The 19,746-nt window shown below is 48.5% G+C and overlaps 1 protein-coding gene across 2 annotated transcripts; it reads right to left on the bottom strand.

The window, feature by feature from the left end:
* Positions 1-677: 677 nt before the first annotated feature.
* Positions 678-19,634, bottom strand: KIF4A (kinesin family member 4A). 2 transcript variants are annotated; one of them, XM_074551798.1, is made up of 31 exons: positions 19,547-19,634; positions 19,166-19,295; positions 18,972-19,086; positions 18,143-18,333; positions 17,821-17,910; positions 17,107-17,273; positions 16,848-16,942; positions 16,546-16,665; positions 14,699-14,874; positions 14,183-14,244; positions 13,385-13,520; positions 12,882-12,940; positions 12,598-12,703; positions 11,898-11,963; positions 11,173-11,355; positions 10,683-10,786; positions 10,354-10,498; positions 9,405-9,515; positions 8,857-8,940; positions 8,169-8,282; positions 7,861-8,016; positions 7,210-7,304; positions 6,046-6,175; positions 5,344-5,514; positions 4,878-4,985; positions 4,612-4,689; positions 4,428-4,529; positions 3,639-3,788; positions 2,771-2,887; positions 2,031-2,153; positions 697-1,545 (listed from the first exon to the last, which is right to left on the bottom strand). In XM_074551798.1, the coding sequence occupies exons 2-31, from the start codon at positions 19,286-19,288 to the stop codon at positions 1,369-1,371; spliced, it is 3,654 nt and encodes a 1,217-aa protein (XP_074407899.1). In that variant the 5' UTR covers positions 19,289-19,295; positions 19,547-19,634; the 3' UTR covers positions 697-1,368. The 2 variants fall into 2 exon arrangements, with proteins under 2 accessions (XP_074407900.1, XP_074407899.1); XM_074551799.1 differs by lacking the exon at positions 2,771-2,887 and having other exon boundaries at positions 678-1,545.
* Positions 19,635-19,746: the final 112 nt, after the last annotated feature.

Genomic DNA, 19,746 nt, shown 5'->3' with positions numbered 1-19,746 from the left:
ATACAGAGTAGTTAATTATGCATACAAACACTTCATATAGAAATTGTATTTTATGAATTAGGTACACATTCTAAAATAAACGACATAATCCTGTGCTATATAATGTAAACATATATATTTTATATAATAATATATAATATTGTTATACAAAAAAAAAATATAATATTATTACATAATATTATTGGGACAATGTTCTGTTAGGGCCTAAGCCCTCAGAACTTCCAAGTTCATTTAAATCACTTGGAAATACTTTACAGCTCTCAGAGCCTTCATAGACTTGGAAAGCAGAGTGAGGGGGATTTTGGGAAGGAATTCTTCCCTGTGAGAGCAGTAAAGCCCTGGCAGAGGATGTCCAGAGAAGCTGGGTCTGTCCCATTCCTGGAAGTGTCCAAGGCCAGTTTGGACAGGGCTTGGAGCAGCCTGGGATGGTGGAAGTGGATGATCCTTAAGGCTTCTTCCAACCCAAACCATCCTGGGATTCCCTGAATTGGCAAAGCCCTCATCCAACAGGTAAATAAAGAGGATTCTCAGGTCAGGGAAGCTGCTGCCCAAATCCCACAGCCCTGTGCACGTCTCAGGGAAGGGCTGGGTCACACCCACTGGCAGAAGAGGAAAAATAAATTTAACAAAATTTACATTTATCACCTTCTCTTCCTGCTGAGACTCATAACTTCGGGCTGAGGGCAAGGAAAAGCAGCAGGAACTTGTTTGGGGTCTCTGGACAGAAAGACCTGAGCAGGTCCCAGTGACAGCAACGGTGCAGAGAGCCCAGGGGAGGCTGGGGGTGTTGTCCACAATAATTCCAACTCCAAGTCAGGTTTATTTAGTAACTCCTTTATTGAAATCACAAACCAGAGTTAAAATTCCTACATTATTCACATAGGTCAAGTTTCTAAGTTCACTGAATAAGCACAGTCCAGCGGCTAAAGGGGCCAGAAAAACCAGCAGCTCTGAACTGCTCAGGCTGAGACTTCAGCCAGAGCCTTCTCACTCCATGGCTCCCCCAGGGCAGCTGGACAAGTTCCTTCAGGCTCATGGGAAGAGGCAGGAGTAGAGCTCCAGTGCAGAGACAAAGCTCTCTCAAGATTGCAGGTGAAACCGTACCCAGCGTTCACAGCTCAGCAGGAGGGAGGGAGCTGGGAACACCCACCTGGAAAATCACCTCCATTCACTCCAGGAATTTCAGAGGAAAAATTCTTAACCCCCACCTGGCCCCAACACACAAATATTTACAGAGACATAACAAAGAAAGAAATTTGGCTCCCTTGCTGAGGGCAGGAGCTCCTGCTCCAGCAGGAGAATCCAACTCCCTCAAAAATCACCAGGAATGTGGCCTAAAGGGATGGGAAAAGCTCCAGGACAGGTAAACTACTCCTTGATGGGGGTGCAGCCTGAGAAGAAGCTGATGTTGCTGCTCAGCATCCTCTTCTTCCTCCTCCCAAAGGGATTCTGGTTCTCCTGGGACTCCTCATCCCTCCCGAGCAGGGGGGCAGCAGTGCTGGGAATCTTCAGGAGCACCTCCTGCTCTGTGAGGTCCTGCAGGACCTGGGGGAAAGCAAGGGACAATCTTTGGAGTTTGTCACAGCTGGGATGACCCACCAGAGGCAGCAGGACACCAAGTGCCAGGCCAACATCAAGAGCTGCTTTTTTTACTCAAGTCAGGAAAAAGACAAAATTTTTGACAAAATACCAAGATGCAGGAGGAAGAGACAGCAGCTGGAATAGTGGGCTCCCATGGGATAAGGGAATTTGTTTAGCTGAGGTGAAATGAGATGTGCCAGGTCAGAGGTCACTTTGAACATGGACAGACAGGATTTTATCCTGCAAACTCCTCCCTTCCCCTCTCTGCTGCAGGAAAACGTGGCAAGCTCATGGCATCATTTCAGTGTGGGAACTGAGGAATTCAGCACACTCTCAGCTTCCACACGAGCTGCCTGGAGCTGTGCAGAGTTTTCCTGCAGCAGCTTCTCCTCTGGGGTGATTTCCCTCCAAGACCCTCACTCAGCAGCTCTGCTCTGCCCTGGGAATACCTTGTTGGTTGGAGTGACACACACGGGCTGGAAGAAGGTCTCTTCTGCTTTCACCTCCGTGGGGTCTTCCAGCTTCAAGGACCCCTCTGAGTCCCTTTTGTGCTCCTCACATGTTGTGGTCTCCTGAGGGGCAGCAGAGGGTGAAGCTCTTACAGAACATCCATCCCTTCCCTTCCCACCACAGCCCCCTGCTCTCCAGCTGGCAAGTTTTCCACAGCACAGGATGCTGCAGCTCAGACTAGGCACTAATATTTAGAGCACTGTGGGATGTCCCTGCTCCACATCTCGAAATTCCCACTAGGAACATCAGCTTCTCATGGACCTTCCTGCTGCTACAACCCCCTCCCCCAAACCATCCCTTCCATTCTTAAAAAGAAATCTGGGAATGAGTCAGGGTTTGGTGTTGTCTGAAGCCAAAGACAAAACTTTAATTTATTTAGTCAAAAAGGAAAAAGGAAACTTTTTATCCTTAGATTTGAGGAGGAGAAGTGGGAACACGAAAATCTTTGCTGTGAATCTCCAAAATTCTGTCCTGATAGGCAGAGTCTGGTCCTGCAGTGGAAAATTTTCCTCAGTTACCAGAGAGGCACTAATTAGTGACATTGACAGAGTTTCTGCAAAGTGCACTTGCTCTGCCTGGACAAACTGTGCTTGTGTGGGAATTATCCCTTCCTCCAGCTTTGCCCCTGCCCACATGCAGCCCCTGCAGCCCCTGTGCCCCCAGGGGCAGCAGCACTCACCAGGCCCCGCTCCCTGTTCCTGCACGTGGCCGCGGCGCAGCTGCAGCCGTCGGTGCATCCCAACTTCTGCCTCCTGCAGCCACACTGCCTGTTCCCACAGCGGCCCTTGCACGAGCACTGCAGGGAGGGAACGGGGATCCAATGGCCAGGATGCTCCTGGAATGCTCCAGGCCCTGCCAGCTGTGGCATCTCAAGGACAGGAACACCCCCAAGCTGCCCCTTGTCACATTTCGCTACATCCCAGAATCATTTTCCTCCTAATATCCAGAATAAAATCCTTCTACCTACAGATCCATCCTCAGGATCTACAGGAGAAGTACCTTCAGTTACTCAGTGCCTGGCTTGAGGTTATGCCAAAGGATCCCAGTTTCTGTGGAACACTTCCACAAAAAGAGGGAGTCCCCACCCCAAAAGCCTCAGGAATTTTCTGAGCCACAGGCTGAAGCTCCAGACTGACACAGATGGAAGCTGAGGCTCTGTCAGGACTCAAGCTGCAGGTTCCCAAAGGAAACAGGGATCCACAACAGGCCATCCTTTTTTTTGTTTGTTTTTCCCCCTAAAATTGGCTCCCTGGATGGACCTGGCTGCTGTTGGGGCTGTTCCTAAAGCAGAGGCCAGCTCAGACACGGGCAGCAGGACAGAACATGGGAGAAAGTGACTTGGACAGGGAAAACCTGTCCAGGAAGGTCTTTCTGACTGCAGACAACCTTTGCTGTGTCTGTGGCAATGTCCCAAATGTCCCCAGGCACCCAAATAACCCACTCCTGCCACTCTGAGAACAGTGGGGACACCACAGCTCCACGCCCAAACCTTGCCCACACCAAGTGATTCCCTAACAGACACTGGACCAAGGGCAGCTGGATCTTACCCCCATGAGGTTTTTCCTGCTTCCTCTGCCTGCTTTCCCAGGAAGCCAGTCAGAGTCCTCCAGCTCCCCAGGGTCAGAGAGCAGATCCTCCACATCCACATCAGGGCTGGGCGCTCGGGGCTTGGCCGTCGTCTGCCGGCGGCACTTGGGCTGCAACACAGGAGCACCAGGGGTTAGGCCACCAAAAACCAGCTCTATTTCATTAATAATATTAATAATGATTACATTTTAATAGGGTTTTATTAGGGTTTTCAGAGTCCCTCACAGCCAAGAAGGTTGTGGGGTGAAGGAAGGAAAAAAAAAATCTAATTATCAGGATTGAAATTTAAACTATTGATGACAAATCCTTGGAAGTCTGAGTTGTTGACACATCACATGACAGAAAACAAATGTCACACTCCTGTCCAAAGAGTTTTTAATAATTTCTTCCTCCCAGCACTAAGATTTGGCTCCATGCAAAGCAGCAAAGTTGGCTGTGAAACAAATGCCTTGCTCCATAATTTAAAGACTGGGAATGCTACAGAAAAACAATCTGGATTGTGACGGAGGATACAGAGTCAGAACTACAATGAGGTTTGGGGGTTTGTTTGCCTTTTTTTTTCTTTTAATAAATAAACTAATGCAAGGTATTTGAGTCTGCTGGAAAGGACTGAATTAAATGAGCAAAATTTCAATTAGAGAACAAGTGCTTGGTAAAAGCAGCTTAGGAGAATGAAAATCACGTTATCAATAGCCAAGATGAAATCTGGCAAAGAATTCAGGTGCAACACAATCTGTGCAGCCTCTTACTTTGGGTGGAACATAATCAAAAGAAGAGTCTGGAGACTCAGGTGGCCTTTGCTGGATGTGCTGGATCTTCTGGCCACTGGCAACTTGGAGGAGCAGCAGTTTCTGTCAAAAGGGACAAGAATTAGCTCTGCACAATCATCAAACCCAGCTGCCACGAGGCTCTGGTGTCTCTACAAGGCTCTACCTGTTTCAGAGCGTCATTTTCCCGGAGGAGTTCCTGGTTCTTCTCACAGACTTCCCTCATTTTTTTCAGCTCTTCCTCCTGTTTGCAGGACAAGAGGAAATTTGTTTCATTGGAAATAAAGAAGAGAAAATCCCCCAGGGTTATTCCAGCCTGCACAGCAACCACTTCATGCAGGCTTCTGCAAAGGGAACACAGAATCCTTCTCCTAATTCCACACAATCCTTCTCAGAATCCCAAAGGATCCCAGCCTCCCCCAGCCCCTGCACCTGGAACCGCAGTCGCTCCTGCATTTGCTTCTCCTGCTCGTTCAGGGAATCTTCCAACCTCTTCTCTGCTGCTTCTTTTTGCTGGAATTGGCTGAGCAGGTACAGAACCTAAAAATAAACAGGGAATAAACAGGGGTGAATTCCTGAAAGGAGCACTTGGCATCAAAGTCCAGGCTCAGGGAAATTTCCTGCCACTTCCAGCACAATTCCACCCTGATCTATTTGAAAAGTGATTTTGTGCTCAGGTGTAACCTCCTCATTTAAAGCAGGAGGAAAGTTACTGAATAAACCAATTTACACAGGATAAATACAGAGATTTCGTTGGCTTTGAATGAACCATCTGCAAAAATCCAACAGAATTTGAGCTGATATTCAGCACCAGCTTCATTTCAGCCCATCCCCCTTTGCCCTTCTCTCTGAGCAGACCTGGAGATCAGACTCCAAATTTCCATGAGCTGTGATTCACCTTTTCCTGGTGTTGCTGCTCCTGCACCAAAATCTGATTTTGGAGCTCTGCCTCCACCTCTGCCATGTGGTTTCTCTCTTCCATGAGCATCTTCTGCACATCAGAGCAGCTGGCCTGGCTCTGCTGCAGGCCACTCTGCAGTTTGCTCTCCCGCACTTTGGAGGAGACCAGCTGGAAAACAAGAGCAAGGCATGGCTTGGGACAGGGACAACCCAGGGAGCTGAGGGTCTTGTTCACTGTTCTGAATTCACCTCCCTTCCTGCAGCACTTGGAATATTTTCCTTTTCACCCTTCTCCTTTGATTTCCATGCACCAGGGAACAAGAGGTAATTTTGTCCTTCAGTTGCTCTTTCCCAGATCCCACACTACTCCAGTTTTTCTTTTTCCCATCTCAATACCAATTCCACTGCTTCCCTGCTTGTTCAGGAAGTATTTTAGATACTTTTTCTTCTCTTCCACTTTTGAAATTTGCCTTTTCCCTTTCCTATGCAAGCATCCAGACCCTCATCTATTCCATCCCTCTCCTCTCTTCCCTGCTTTTCAGATTTCACTCCCCCATACAGGTTACTTTAATCCAAACTTGAGAAGGGAACAAACCTCATCCATTACAAGAAGGCTCTACTCAAATTCCTTTGGTCACTTCCTGTTCTTTGTGTTACAGCCTTTGTTTTCAGGGATAAAAGAGGAAAGCCCAGGGTTTACCTCTGCCAGGAGATACTTCAGAGCACACTTGGCCTCCAGGAGGGTGGCAATGCTGTCCCAGTGCTGCTTGGCCCGATCTCCATTGTCTGCATCCAGGAGCTTCTGCTGCAGATCTGCTATCTGGGCACTCCTGGGGAAGAATCCATGGATTTGGGGTTACAACACAGGAAAAAAACAGGGCTGGTTTCTGGGCTTATGTGACTGTTCCCAGAATATTAAATAAAACAGTATAAATTGAGATTTTTGCTGCTCAATGGAGCACCTGGAGCCTGCATTGCTTCCCTGGGGAGTTCTGCCTCCACTCCACATTCCCAAATAAAAGTGGAGGTTTTTCCCCCAGAGGTGCTCACTAACAGCTCCAAACACCCAGTCTAAGTGCCTGAGTATTTTCCCCACATTTTGGAAAAATTCCAAATAGGAAAACCCACTGAAAGGGGTTTGGGGGTTTCACTCCCTGAAAAGCCATTTTTAACTTGTTTGGTCTGTTTGCCAGTAGACACTTGGCCAAAAACCATTCCTCCACGTCTTCCACCATTTGTTATAAATCCCTCTGATGGATGGGGTGTTGGGACCAAATTCCTTCCTGAAGCATCCTTTGAACCCCAAGAATTGGAAATTCTTGGTTCTGTAAAAATGGATTTTTGCATCAAATTTGGCATTTTTGGGCTTGAACAAAACAAAGACAAAACTTCAGATGTCACTCCCTATCACCCTGTGTATAAAGATGTGGATTCTTGGTGTAATTATACCTCAGTTGTGTTTTCAGTTACAATTTACCATGGGGGATGTTTTTCATCTGTGGAGACAGAGCTTGGCCACCCATTCCACCAAACACCAAAGGTGCTCCAGGTAGCATTGGAAGGCTTTCCTTGCTGACACCCAGTGTAAATATGATTAAAGACCACAGATGCAGAAGAAAAAGGTTTGTCCATCAGTATGAATCACACTGTAAAGATGATCTTGAAACTTGGAGTTTTGGAGAAAGATTTTCAGCATCTGTATTTTCACCTCAGTTTGACTGGCAGTGGCTCCAAAACAATTAGATGGATTAGGGTGCTGGTTAGGGAAGCACAGCAATGCAACTTCTCTTGTGCTGAGTGAAAAGGCTTTCCCTCATCATTGCAGTGTCAGTGTGTGTGGATGAGCACTGGGGCAGTGCCTTACCTGAGCTCCATCTCTGTTTGCAGGCTCTCAATCTGCTTGGAGACAGAGACATCCGTGTCCAGAGCCTGCAGCTCAGCCAGGCAGTACGTGCGCCTCTGCAAGCACAGCGCACAGGGATGCAGGGCAGCAACAGGGGAGGAAATCACACTTTTACAGATACTCCAGATAGGAGAACCTCCAGGCATTCCCCCACAGCTTCAGTTCCATTGTTCCTCCCCAAAAGGCTGTGCTAAGGGGAGTGAGCCACTCCCATCTCTCAGAATCCTTGAGGTTGGAAAAGCTCTCCCAGAGCGTTGAGTCCAACCATTCACCCAACACTGATGGGTCACCCGTGTCCCCAGGTGCCACATCCAGATGGTTTTTGGATACCTCCAGGGATGGTGATTCCACCACTTTCCCTGGACAGCCTGTTCCAAAGCCTGACTGCCTTTTCAGGGAAAAAAGTTTCTCAAATTCCTTAAAGTAACAAGTTCCTTCAGCACCTCTTGTCCCTGACATTCAGAGGATAAAAATATTAACCCTTTCTCCCAGAAAGAGTGGGATCCATCCCCACCTTCTGAGGGAACAGGCCAAGTAGGAGAGAGAAGAATGAATCCAGTATTGCAGAACAGCCAGAGGAGTGGGGTGGGAGAAGAGGAAATTCCCTCTTACCCGCAGCTTTGAAGGGGGGTTTTCTCCAGCATCTTTCTTCTCTTTCAGCTGAAGGAGCTCTTTTGCAAGGATTTTCCTGTCCTCCAGCAGGTCTGCCAGGTGTCTGCGAGCTTCCTCAGTGCTGACAAGAACCTCAACTTCGTTTGCGAGCCAGCTCTGGAAAAACAACCCCCAAAACCCAGTGGCTGAGCTCAGCTCCAGGACTGAACCCTTCTGAATAATCCCACTGCAATTCCCACCAAGGCCAGCAGCACCCACCCCAAATCCCAGTTTGCCCAGTGTAGGGATGCAAAACCACTGTTACCCACCTTAACTCGTGTGGCAAGTCCTTCCATGCCCCGATTTTGGGTCTCCTTCCGTTTATCTGCCACCTCCTTCTGCCTCTGCAGAGCATCCTTGAGACGTTTGTTGGCAGCTGCTGCCTGGAAAAGATTCCACAAGGAGCTGAACAGGGACTGCAAATCATCTGCTACAGCTGGAAACACCAGGGATTCCCAGCCCAGGGCAAACACTGGGACAGTGACAGCACAAGGTTAATAAATCTCAAGTTATCCTGGTTTAACTCAAGGATTCCTGCTCTTAATTTATTTCCTTTGCTGCCATTCCTCCTTTAAAAGAAAAGCTCCTCCTGTGCCTGAAGATAGAAGAAAACACCCAAAATGAGAGGTTGAAGATGAATTTCTTTTACAAAGCCATCCTGAAAGGATTCTGAACTGCAACCTTGCAGATCCACCACCCAAACTCATTCCCCACTTCCAGCCTTGGGCATCTGTATGGATTTGCCACCTGGCCACCCAGAGCCACCTGGTCTTTAAGGAGCAAATTTAACTGGGATCCCTCCAAAGCAGAAATGGGGATTTCTCTACAGTGAGAATTTTTTTTGCCCAGCCTCTAAAGTTCCTTTCAGATGTTTCTGTGTATCCTGATCCTTCCTCCAGCCCCACTTGGCAGACTTTAGGGATTGGTTGGGATGTCCAGGAGATGTTGGCTCCTCACCTCCTCTGTTTTGCGCCGGAGGACGTTGGCCTGCTTCTGGAAATCCCTCTCCAGCTTCAGGAGCTCATATTGTCGCTTACGGTCCTGCAAGGAGAAACAGCTGCAAAAGTCACATTTTCCATGACAAAGGAAAGGTTGCAGCCCCAAAATTCCAGCCTGAGCACCCCAGGGCATTGAGGGGCAGGAACTGCTGTGACACCAAACTCCAGCTGTTTGCTGGCCATTGCACTCAGCAGTTGATATTTACTGACCTGCAGATCCAACATTTCTTTGGAAGTTTAAAAACCTCCCATGCTGAGGCCAAACCCCACAATTGTAAATCCTTCAAATACTGACTAATTTTGCTGTCTGCTTTAGAGCAGAGTCACAGCTGTGGCAAGAGCTTGAAGATCTCCAGCCACAAACAAGTCAAGTGGTGAAAAGTGGCAGCCACATGAGCCAAGCTTCTCTTCAAAGCATTCCCAGCTCTCCTAAGATACTTCCCAGTTAAAGAAATCTTCAGGCATCCCTTTGGAGGATGGAATAGAGTGAAGGGCTTGTTTGCTCACCTTTTCCTTCAGCTGGATCACCTCCTTGTCCTTCTGCTGCTTCCACTGCCGGAATTTCTCAGTGTCCTCTTTCATCTGACGCATCAGTTGTACTCTTTGCTGCTTCATTTCCTGAAAGACACCAGGGGCTGGAAGAATTATCCAGGATTTACATCCTAAAGAGTTTCAACCTCCATTCCCCCCTGTGCCTGCCAGGTGTGGGGAGTGGCAGGTGGGAAATCTTGCTGTGCTCCCACTCAGGACACTCTCAAAATGCTAAAATACAGGGTTTTTTCTGGCATAAATAGAGGTGGCCTTTGAGTCATAAGTAAAATACATTATATTGTACTTAAATATTTGTATAATTGTTAATCTTAAGCAGAACATCTAAATATGTCTATTTAAACATGTTTCTTTAATTAAAAGGGGGAAATATACGTGGCCTTGGAGTCATAAGTAAAAGATCTGTATTGTATAGGTGGCCTTGCCCTGCTAAGTCTCAGCTGTTCTAATTGGGCTGCAGCTGTGACTAATGAAGATAACTGGGATAAAAGGGGTGGGCTGGCCAGCCAGGGAAAGCCTTCTGGAAGAAGGCCTTGAGGAGGGAGAGGAATCTGCAGAGGAAGGAGTCAGTGCTGTGAAGAGGCTGCCCACAAGAAATCACTGAGAAGATAAGGGACTTTTGAAATATCTTGGCAACACATGAGAGGAAAACCAACACAGCCACAATTTAGAGAAATCAAATTATTTGACTGAGGCAAATAATTTAAAAATGCCAGAAGATACTTTGGACTTATTTTCCTTCCAAATCTCAGTAGCCACCTGCCTATTGTGGTCATGTGGCCACAGGAATCTTGCCAAACACTGCTATTCTCAGTCTGACTAAAGAGAAAGTGGATTCCTGTTTGGGATTCCTGTCTGGGATCTGCTTTGCCCACACTGGCTCAAGTCAGAGGTGACTGTTGGTTACCCTGATCTCCTGGTTCAGTTTGGACACCGTGTGCTCTGTGGATTCCTTCAGCTTCAGGAGCTTGGATTGCTCATTCAGCTTCTTCTTGAGCTCAGTAATTTGTGCTTCCAGCTCCTGGAGCCTCTTCCGGCGCCGCTCGCTCAGCCTGGAGAGGAACAACAACAAATCCAAATGTCACCTCTGCTGCTGCTGAAAGCCCACAGGAGGCTTCTCTGCAGCTCCTGGCACATTAAAGGGACACTTTTACACCAAAAAAGAGCTTTTACACATCATGGAAGTGCAAGACATTGGATTTTCAGACACATTGACAGCCCCCAGAGCTGTCTTACTTGGCCTGGTTGATGTCTTTCTTTGCCATTTGCAGAGCAAGGATCAGCTCCTCCTTTTCCTTCTGCAAGTTGCTGACCTCCAATTCCAGATCCCTGATATTGGTCTAGAAAGGAGAAGAAGAATAAATCTCCAAATAGAAACCTTGTAAAGACACCCTGAGACAAAGCTTTAAGATTGAGAAACCTTGAAAAACCCAATTCCTTCACAGCAGGCTGCTAAACCACCAAATCCCAGAGCAGTGTGAGGGTCACAGGGGCTGGCCCAGCACACTCTGGAGCCTTGGTGGGCACAGAGTCACTGGGGCCGTGTCCTGACTGAGTCATTTCAGAGATGGGAGATCCCAGCACAGCAGGTAAAGCTGTCCAAGGGAGCAGGGACCCAGCTCATGGAATAAACCCAGATCAGAACAGGCTCCTGAGGACACATCTCCCTTCCCTCCCCAGCTGGAATTGGGGAAAACAAACTGACCAAGGAGGATTCCAGCCTTACCTCGTACTGGGACTGAATGGGCTCCAGCTGAGTATCATTTTGAGACATCTTTTTGGCCAGGGCCTCTTTCAGAGTCAGGGTTTTGTTGAGCTCCAGCAGCTCCCTGGAGAGCTGTGCCTGGCGCAGGGCGTGTTGGGTGCTGAAGTCTGAGGCTCTCTTGGGTTCCTGGGCCACTTCTGCTCCCTGCAGGAGACACAGCCATGAGGAGAGGCCAATCCAAAGCTCCTGAATTATTATTTCCACAGAGCACTTCAGATTCATTTTTATGTAAAAAAATTAGATATTCAGAAATGAGAACAGGTTCTTGACTGTGAACACATTGAGTTTGAAACAGCACAGACAAGGGTGATGATTTATCAAGCATTTGGGTTAGAAAATGAGCAGGAGGGAGCTAGAGGTGGCCTTGCCCTGATAAGTCCCAGTTGTTCTAATTACCAAAGAAAAAGAACAGCCTTGCCTTTAATGGACTGCAGCTATGACTAACAAAGATAACTGGGATAAAAGGGGTGGGTTGGCCAGTCAGGGAAAGCCTTGAGGAGGCAGAGGAGCCCTGAGAAAGAAGGAACAATCTGCAGAAGGAGTCAGTGCTGTGGAGAGCTGCCCACAAGAAATCACCAAGAAGGTAAGGGACTTTTGAAATATAATGACAACAGGGAGCAGATAAAAGTGATGAGGAGATAAAACCATGCCCCAGTGAGGTGTGCACTGCTGAGCCCCTCACTTACACCTGGAGAATCCTGTTCAGAGTTTGGCAGCTCTGCAGCAGCTTCTGTGGCGGCAGCGCTTTCACTCTGGTGGACAGAGAAAGAGAAAGTTTGGGTGAAAAGAGAAATATGAAATCAGATTAAGGAAATAAGAGTCTGTTGGCACATTCTGGCAAAGCACAATGTGATTCTCCTCTGGCCAGAACCTCTCTGGAAAGAGGAGACCATCATCATCCCCCTCCTCAAGGAATGTGGGGAAACTCCTCCATGTCTAGTTGGAAAAAACATTCCTTGAAATCTTCCCCGAACTCCAGCACTGAGATAACAGTAAGAGGAGGAGAGAACAGAGGAATGTCCAGTGAGGGAGAACTGAAATTCCTCCATTAGACAAAAGCATGGAAGTGTCTATTTAACAATCTCAGACCTCTGCAATTTGCATTGTCCATAAAAATCACCAAGTTTGGAACACTCCATCTAATTTAGGGACTGTAAATTCATGCCAAGCTCCTGTGTCAGGTTTTTCCATGTAAACTCCTCCTTCCCTTCACCCCAGGAGCAGCACAAGTGGCCTTTCTGCAGCATTACAGCACAACAGGACATTCTGAAGTGGATCTCAAGAGTCATTTCACATTTTAATTGCTGGGCTCCTTGAGGGAAGCTGTTGGAGTGGAATCCCAGATTTCCTGGGATTGTTGTCACAACTCCCTGGGTTCAGCCTTACCTGCAGCTCAGCCAGCACCTGCTGCAGGTTCCTGATCACCTCCACATTTTCCTTGAACTCTTCATCTTCCACGGTCTCCACCATCTTCTGCAGATCCAACTTGCACCTGGAAACAGGGGAACAAGTCCATGCTGAGTTTGCACCAGGGAAGAACAACCTTCTCCACTCAACCTCTGAATTGATTCTGGATGAACAAACTCCAGCTGGTTGGATCCAGTTTATGCCACTGAAAACACTGAATTCCCAAGGACATTATTCCAGGAGAAGGGTGTGGGGACACTTACACAGCATGGTGCTGAAGCTGCTCTAGTTTTGCATACATCTTCTCATTTTCTTGCTCTGTCTAGAGAAATCAGAATTGTAGAAGATAAGAAGCCAGAAATCAGTTGATAATTTTCAGTAAAAGATTGGCAGTGTGAAAATCAATGCACTGAAAGGTCTTTCATGGTCAGGGCCACCAGTCTGGATTTCACAGCATTTTTTCAGGGATAGACACTGCAGGCAATAGGAAAAAAGCAGAGTGGGGAAGGCAGAGCACAACTGTGCAAGTGCTATTTAAAATATTAACACAAAATATTTAAAGTATTAAAAATGCTGAAAGATTCAGGTCTCCTTTTTCCAAAAGGAAACTAAAGATCAACAGTTTCAGGCACGTTTTTGGTTCTGACTGGTTTGGAATCAACATGAAAGGAACATTTAAGAGAGATTCTCAATATGTCATAAATACTGGAGCTGCTGTTGATTCACTCCCAGCAATTTTGAGCTTTCCTGGGCTAACAGAACTTACCAGGATGATCCTCTCCAGCATCTGTGCTGTTTGCCCAGCAGCCTCACTCAGCCCCTGGCTCAGCTTCTGGATCTCCTCTTGCAGGGATTGGTTCTTCTCCATCAGGGATTGGAGGCTCTCTGAGGGGGCCAAACCACTGCAACAACAAGGAGCAGTGCGTGTGAGTTTGGGCTTTGATACAGCATTGAAGTTACCTCCAAAATTATTGTTATAATTCCCTAAATAATTTAAAATAAATACTCCAGAATGGCTTGGGAGGGAAGGATGTTAAAGCTGATCCAGCCCCACCCCTGCCATGGGCAGAACACTTTCCACAGACCGGGCTGCTCCAGGGTCTGTCCAAACCTTGGACACTTCCAGAATGCAGGAAAAACCTCCAAACAGAGGTTGTGAACTCCATGTCCTTGGGTTTGGAACATGCCCAGAACACAACACCTGCACAGCCCAACTCTGTCCCAGACTTTGTGTTTTAAGGGTAATGGAGGTGGAACTGCCCCACATTTAGGGATAGAGGGGTGAGGAGAGCAGGGATGGATGGGTCTCAGAGACAGCAATTTATTCAGGAGGTGTTTCCTGCTTCCTCTTTTACTTCCTGCAACGGATTTTTGCAATCATGAGGTGTTTGCTACAAAGCTAAATATCCCATGGAATTCCAGTAAGGATGCCAAAAAAAGGGGGGAAAAAGCAACCAATTTGTTCCCCCCTCATTCCACAGCAGTGCCCAGAGCTAAAAGATCCAGGGACTTCTCTGGAGTGTGATAAATACACATCCAGAGGGCATTGAATAACAAATCTTACTTGAGAGCCACAGGCAGGGTCCCTCCATGGGCCTGGAGCAGCAACACCTGGAGCTGCTGGACCTGCAAAGACAAATAATTATTGCTTGTGAATGTAACAGCTCCATGGATCCTTGGTCTTCCTGACTTCCCTGCTCCATAATTCCCCTGTTACCACTGCCTGTGCAAAGGAGTGGTGTTGTTACAGCACTCCCAATTATTTACTCCTCAAAAGGTTCTTCCCTTCCCTCTGGATCACCCCAGGGAAAATCCTTCCCTGCCCCTCATGGTGGGCACAGGCAGGAGATGTCAGGAAGGCACCAAACCATCTCTGTATTTCTGACTGTGCCTGTAGCTCACCAGGCAATGGTTTATTGGGTGTAAACCACTTTTCTCTGGCTGCAGTAAAACTCCAAGAAATATCCACACATCCCCTTCCCACCACCTCCAGAGACACAGCAATGCACGTGAGGGATGTTTTGCATTTTTTGTGAGGCTGTGCCTTCCTTTGGGGTTTGCTGAGGGGTTCCCCCAGTACCTGCTGCTTCAGCTGGTGCAGCTCAGCTGCCTGGGGGTCCACGTTGACAATGGGTTTGTTTTTGATCTTCCTGGCCCTGTCAGCATAACGCAGAGTGTTCAGGGTCTCCTCCAGGTTGGAATCAGCTGGGCTCACACAGGCAATCATCAGAGTGTGGCTGTTCCCACCCAAGGAGTCTGGGAAGGAGAAGAAACAACGTCAAAGCTGTCAGAGCAACAGTGACAGTGAAATGCCATGAGTGCAGCCCCAAAATGCAGATGAAACAGCTGGATTTTGGTGCCACTTTACTTTCTCCTCTGCACACTCAGGTCTGTTTTAAAGTGGGTTTTTAAAAGCCAAAGTCAGGGTTTGAAATCAAAGGTTTCACCCCAGAAGCCCCAGTTATTGCCCTAATAAATAATTTCTTTATGCCATTTCTGGCCTGGTTCTTTTAGGCTTACCCCTCCCTAATAACAAGACCTCCATGAATATCCAGAATTTTCTCCAATTTAAGGAATTATTGGCCAAGAGCAGATCACAAAGCTGCATGGAACTTCATCCTTTGGTTTTATACAAATTGGCTCTTAAAGGTACCGATCATTAAGAAAAAGGGGCCCCACATCCAGCCTAATCCAGGTTTTAATTAGGTACTTTCAGACATGGAAAATACTGAAGAGCTTTTGCAGCAAATTAGTAATTACCCTCAAAATCCCAGTAATTTCATTACTAAAGCTTTGCCCAAATTAAAGAGTAACTTAAATAAAATGCATTGAAAGACAAATCCCAGCTACTGAAAAATAAAGACCAGATCTTCAGACTAAGAAAACAAATCCCAGGGAAGGCACAGACAGCTGGAGCTTCATCCTGGCTGTGACATCACCCAGGGAGTTGCTATAATTAAGGTACAATAATAGATCTCTGCTCCCAGACTTCTCTTCCTTCTCCCCTGAGGGAACTCAGTTGCAGAAGTGTTTTTGGTGCAAACAGAAGGGGGAGATGTGGGAAGTCAGACCATCCCTCTGGATGTCCAGAGTTGCCCAGAACCCTCTTGGGGGCTTGGGGACCCTGGCATGCTGCCCAGAACACCTGGTGGCTTGATTTTGATCCTTCTAAGGAAGTGCCACCTGTGCATGAGGACATGAGAGCCACACAAGTTTGCATGGTGTGAGAATGGAGTGTTCACAGGGTGAAAATGTAGATTTTAGGATTTTTGGTATAGGGGTTATGAAGACAAGATGAAGGAATCAGAGTGTATCTCATCCTTCTTTCTTCTTCATGTTCTTCATTTTCTGCTGTGATGTTGGCACTCAGGGATTGGTTTAGAGAAGAAGTGCACTGTGTAACACAGGTGATAGGTATTGGGAATTAAAAGTAAATATGATATAAGTAGTTTGTAGTATAAAAGATGACACTGCCTGGGGGTGGTCAGAGTGCCTCAGACTCTCTTGCTGAGCTGACCTTGGCAGGGCAGGAGAAAATTTTTTACAGATAAGATAAAATAAACAATCTTGAGACCAAGAAATGAAGGGCCCTGACTCCTTCTTCAAGTGCCAGGCTAGGAAAAGAGACTTTCCAACTCTTCTCAGGGTCACTCTGACAAGCTAATGATCCCGACACTCCCCACCAAAAATAAGCCCTGATTTTGTCTCGTTTCCTCCTGTCACACAAAGTGCAGGAGAGCAGGACTTGTTTTGAGCTCATCTCACTGCATTTGCAACCTAAAATAAGAGTCCAGGAAAGGCCTGGCTTCAGTGAGAAATTAAACAAACAAATCCCTTTGCAGCAGCAGCTCAGAGCTGGGGGATTTCTCCTGTTTTGTTATTTAAAAAGCACCTGTAAGTTTAGGCTTTGTCATCATCTTCTCTCACCTTGCAGCAGCCTGGTCAGCTTGGAGTCTCTGTAGGGAACAAAGCCTCCCTTTTTATTCTCCTCTCCCAGAGCACTGATGACATTCCCCAGGCACAGGAGGCCTCTGTTGATGTTGATTCCTGCAGACAAAGCTCACAGTGAGCACAGCCACCTCAACAGCTCCAAACTCCTCATTTCCTGCCCTTATTAAAAATGTAACAAGGTTAAAAAAAGCAGATTAAAGGGTTAAAGAAGTGCTTTGCTCTTTTATTAACTCCCAAGTGAGAAGAAACCCAAACTCCACCAATCCCAGCACAGAGACCTTCTTTGAGTCTGTCTCCCTCAGCCTTGGTCTTCTTTTGTCTCTCAGAGCCAGCAAGATCTACCAGGTGTAACTTGCAGTGAAAACTGCAATTCCTAGGGCAGAAAGAAACTGTTTTACTCTCCCAGGTGGAAAAGGAGCAGCCCAGGAGCTGAAAATTCAGGGAGCCAAAACCTGAACTGCCTTGAGAAGCACAGCTCAGGACCAGGATGAGGAATTTTGGGAAAGTAACTCTCATCAGCTGCACAGTGACACTCACTTGTCATTTTTCTTCTTCTGATCAATGAAGATGGTGAAGATGGCATGGGATCTGGAGGACTGGGAATTCATGGCCGTGGATCCCACAGTTCTGCAGTTGTTCCCCTGCTCCAGGCAGGACACGGTCTCTTGGGCACAGGTGACATTTCTTTCTGTCAACCCCACAATCTGAGCCAGGAAGGAAACATTGTTTATCCTCTGCTTCCTCTTCATCCCACCTGGGACCAGAAAAATCTCCCTGCACCTCAGGTTGTGCCAGTCCATCCCCAGGGAGCTGGAATGGAAACTCCCAGGAAAAACTGGTTGTGAATTTCACTTCAGGAACATGGAATCACGTCCTGATGCTGTTCCTAAACACCCCCCAGGTTTCCTCTGCCTGCTCCAGATCCAGCTGGGCTCTGGGATGGAGCCAGAGCTCCTCAGGGCTCCAGGGACAAATCCATGGATATCCCAGGCCAAGCTGGGAGCTGTGCCAGCCACAGGAAGGGGCTGATGGGGAGGGGATTTGTGTGAATAAAGTATTGCAGAGGCAGCTCCCAGGGGATGAGCAGGAGGGACTGGATGTGCTCCTTGGCAAGGAACAAGTTTCCCTGAGCATCCAACCCCCTGGATCTCTGTGTGCTGCTCCCACCACATGGATGATCCCCACCCCAGTGTTTTGGGGATGACAGAAAGTCCCACATGGAGCCCTCCTTCAGCCCCCAGCCCTGCAGACCTTGATGCCTTCCTTGGGGTCCTCCCGGATGCTGATGGGGGAGCGCTCTCGGGAGGGGCACAGCAGGTCCAGGATGTCCTCGTTGTAAATCTGGAGGCAGCAGAGGAGCAGAGCAGAGTTACCAGCCAAAGAAAGGAGCAGTCAGGCTGAAATTAGGGCTAATTTAGCACCACATTTTATTCATTTCACCTTCAGGGAAAGACAGAAAGAACTAACAAGACCTCCTGGAGTCTTAGGGGTTGATTTAATCAGTATCTGTTACCTGAAGGAGGTGACCTCAAAGCTCCCTTTATTCCTAACTTGATAAAAACCAAACTTTTACCTCCAAATAAGAAACTTTGAGGACGAAGTCCCAATCGTGCCTTTGCTGTTTCTCCTCAAAGAGCAGCTTGATGACCCTGGGGATGACCCCCACGCTGGGCTCATGCTCCTGGTTGGCAGTGTAGGTGCCTCCCATGGAATAGGTTTTCCCTGACCCCGTCTGTCCGTAGGCCAAGACAGTGGCATTGTATCCTGAGGGGACAAAGGACACCCGGGTGAGTCACGTGGAGACTGAAAGCTGCATTTCTGAAAACCACCCTTGCAGAAAATCATCAGCTTACACCAGCTTTAAGCATACATCACAGTCTGGAACATGGAAGGAAAAAAAAAGGGCAATAAAAACTTCATAAAGCACAGAGAAAATTATTATTTCAGCTCTTTTTTAAGACTGGATGTTTTATTAGAGCTAAACAGAAACACAGCACAAATTCTCTGCCATCCCAGCTTCACTGCAGTATCCTGGAACAGGATGTTTATCAATTCATTGTGTTATTCTTAAGGAGGGAGAGGGACTTTTTATAATGGCTTGGAGTCACAGGACAAAGGGAATGGCTTCCCACTGCCAGAGGAATATTGGGAAGGAATTGTTCCCTGTGATGGGGGGAGGCCCAGAGAAGCTGTGGCTGCCTCTGGATCCTCTTGGAAGCATCCAGGACCAGGCTGGACAGGGGAAGATGTCCCTGCACATGGCAGGGGTAGCACTGGATGGGCTTTAAGGTCCTTTCCAACCCAAACCCCTGTGGCATTCCATGAAAACTGCCTCAGAGCACACGCCCCACGTCGTTCTGCGGAGAGGAACGGGCTCCAAACGGGCAAAACCCGGGACAAACCTTTGAAGATGCCACGGACCAGAGGCGACACCGCGGTGTTGAAAACCTCCTCCTGCTCCACGGACGGGTCGAACACGTAGTCGTAGGTGAAGGCTTTGTCATTGCCCACCACGACCTGCGGGCGAGAGGGACGGGGCAGCGCTGGTAGCGGCTCCCGGTAACTGCGGGACCCCCGGGATGGCCCCGCGGCTCACCTGAGGCTCGCCGGGCACGAAGGACAGGCACGTCTGGCAGCCCTCGCTGGTCTCCTTGGGCACCAGCGGCCGGCAGCGCAGCGCCACGCGCACCGGGATGCCCTTCTCGTCCTCTCGCATCATCACCAGCCTGCGGGACACGAGCGCCGTGAGCGGGCCGGGGCACGGAGCGGGGCTGGCCGCGGCCCTGCCCGGCCTGAGGGTGGAGTGGACGGGAAGCGGCCTCAGCGGGGCTCTGGGGAGGAGGGGGTGGGGGGTCCAGCGGGCCTGCCGGGGCTCTGGGATGGAGCGGAGGCCCCGGGCCGGGAGCGGGGCTGGAGCGGGGGCGGAGCGGGCCCGGCCTGGCCCTGCCCGGTGTCGCGGGGCGGCCGCGGGACTGACCTGGAACCGCCGCTGCCCGTTCCAATGGCGGCACCGCAACGGCCGCCGTTCAAACCGGGCCGCGCGCCGCCACGGCCAATCACAGACAGGTACCGCAAGCGGGGCGGATTCGCAGCCAATCGCGGAGCCGTGCGTCACCGAGGGGCGGGACTCCAGCCAATCGCAGAGCGTTGCGTCACTCAGGGGCGGAGCCAACCGAG

This window comes from Zonotrichia albicollis, chromosome 14, assembly GCF_047830755.1.
Source record: "Zonotrichia albicollis isolate bZonAlb1 chromosome 14, bZonAlb1.hap1, whole genome shotgun sequence".
NCBI classification, from domain to species: domain Eukaryota; kingdom Metazoa; phylum Chordata; class Aves; order Passeriformes; family Passerellidae; genus Zonotrichia; species Zonotrichia albicollis.
Note: the sequence above shows the minus strand (reverse complement) of the source record. Positions and strands in the feature narration are given on the sequence as shown.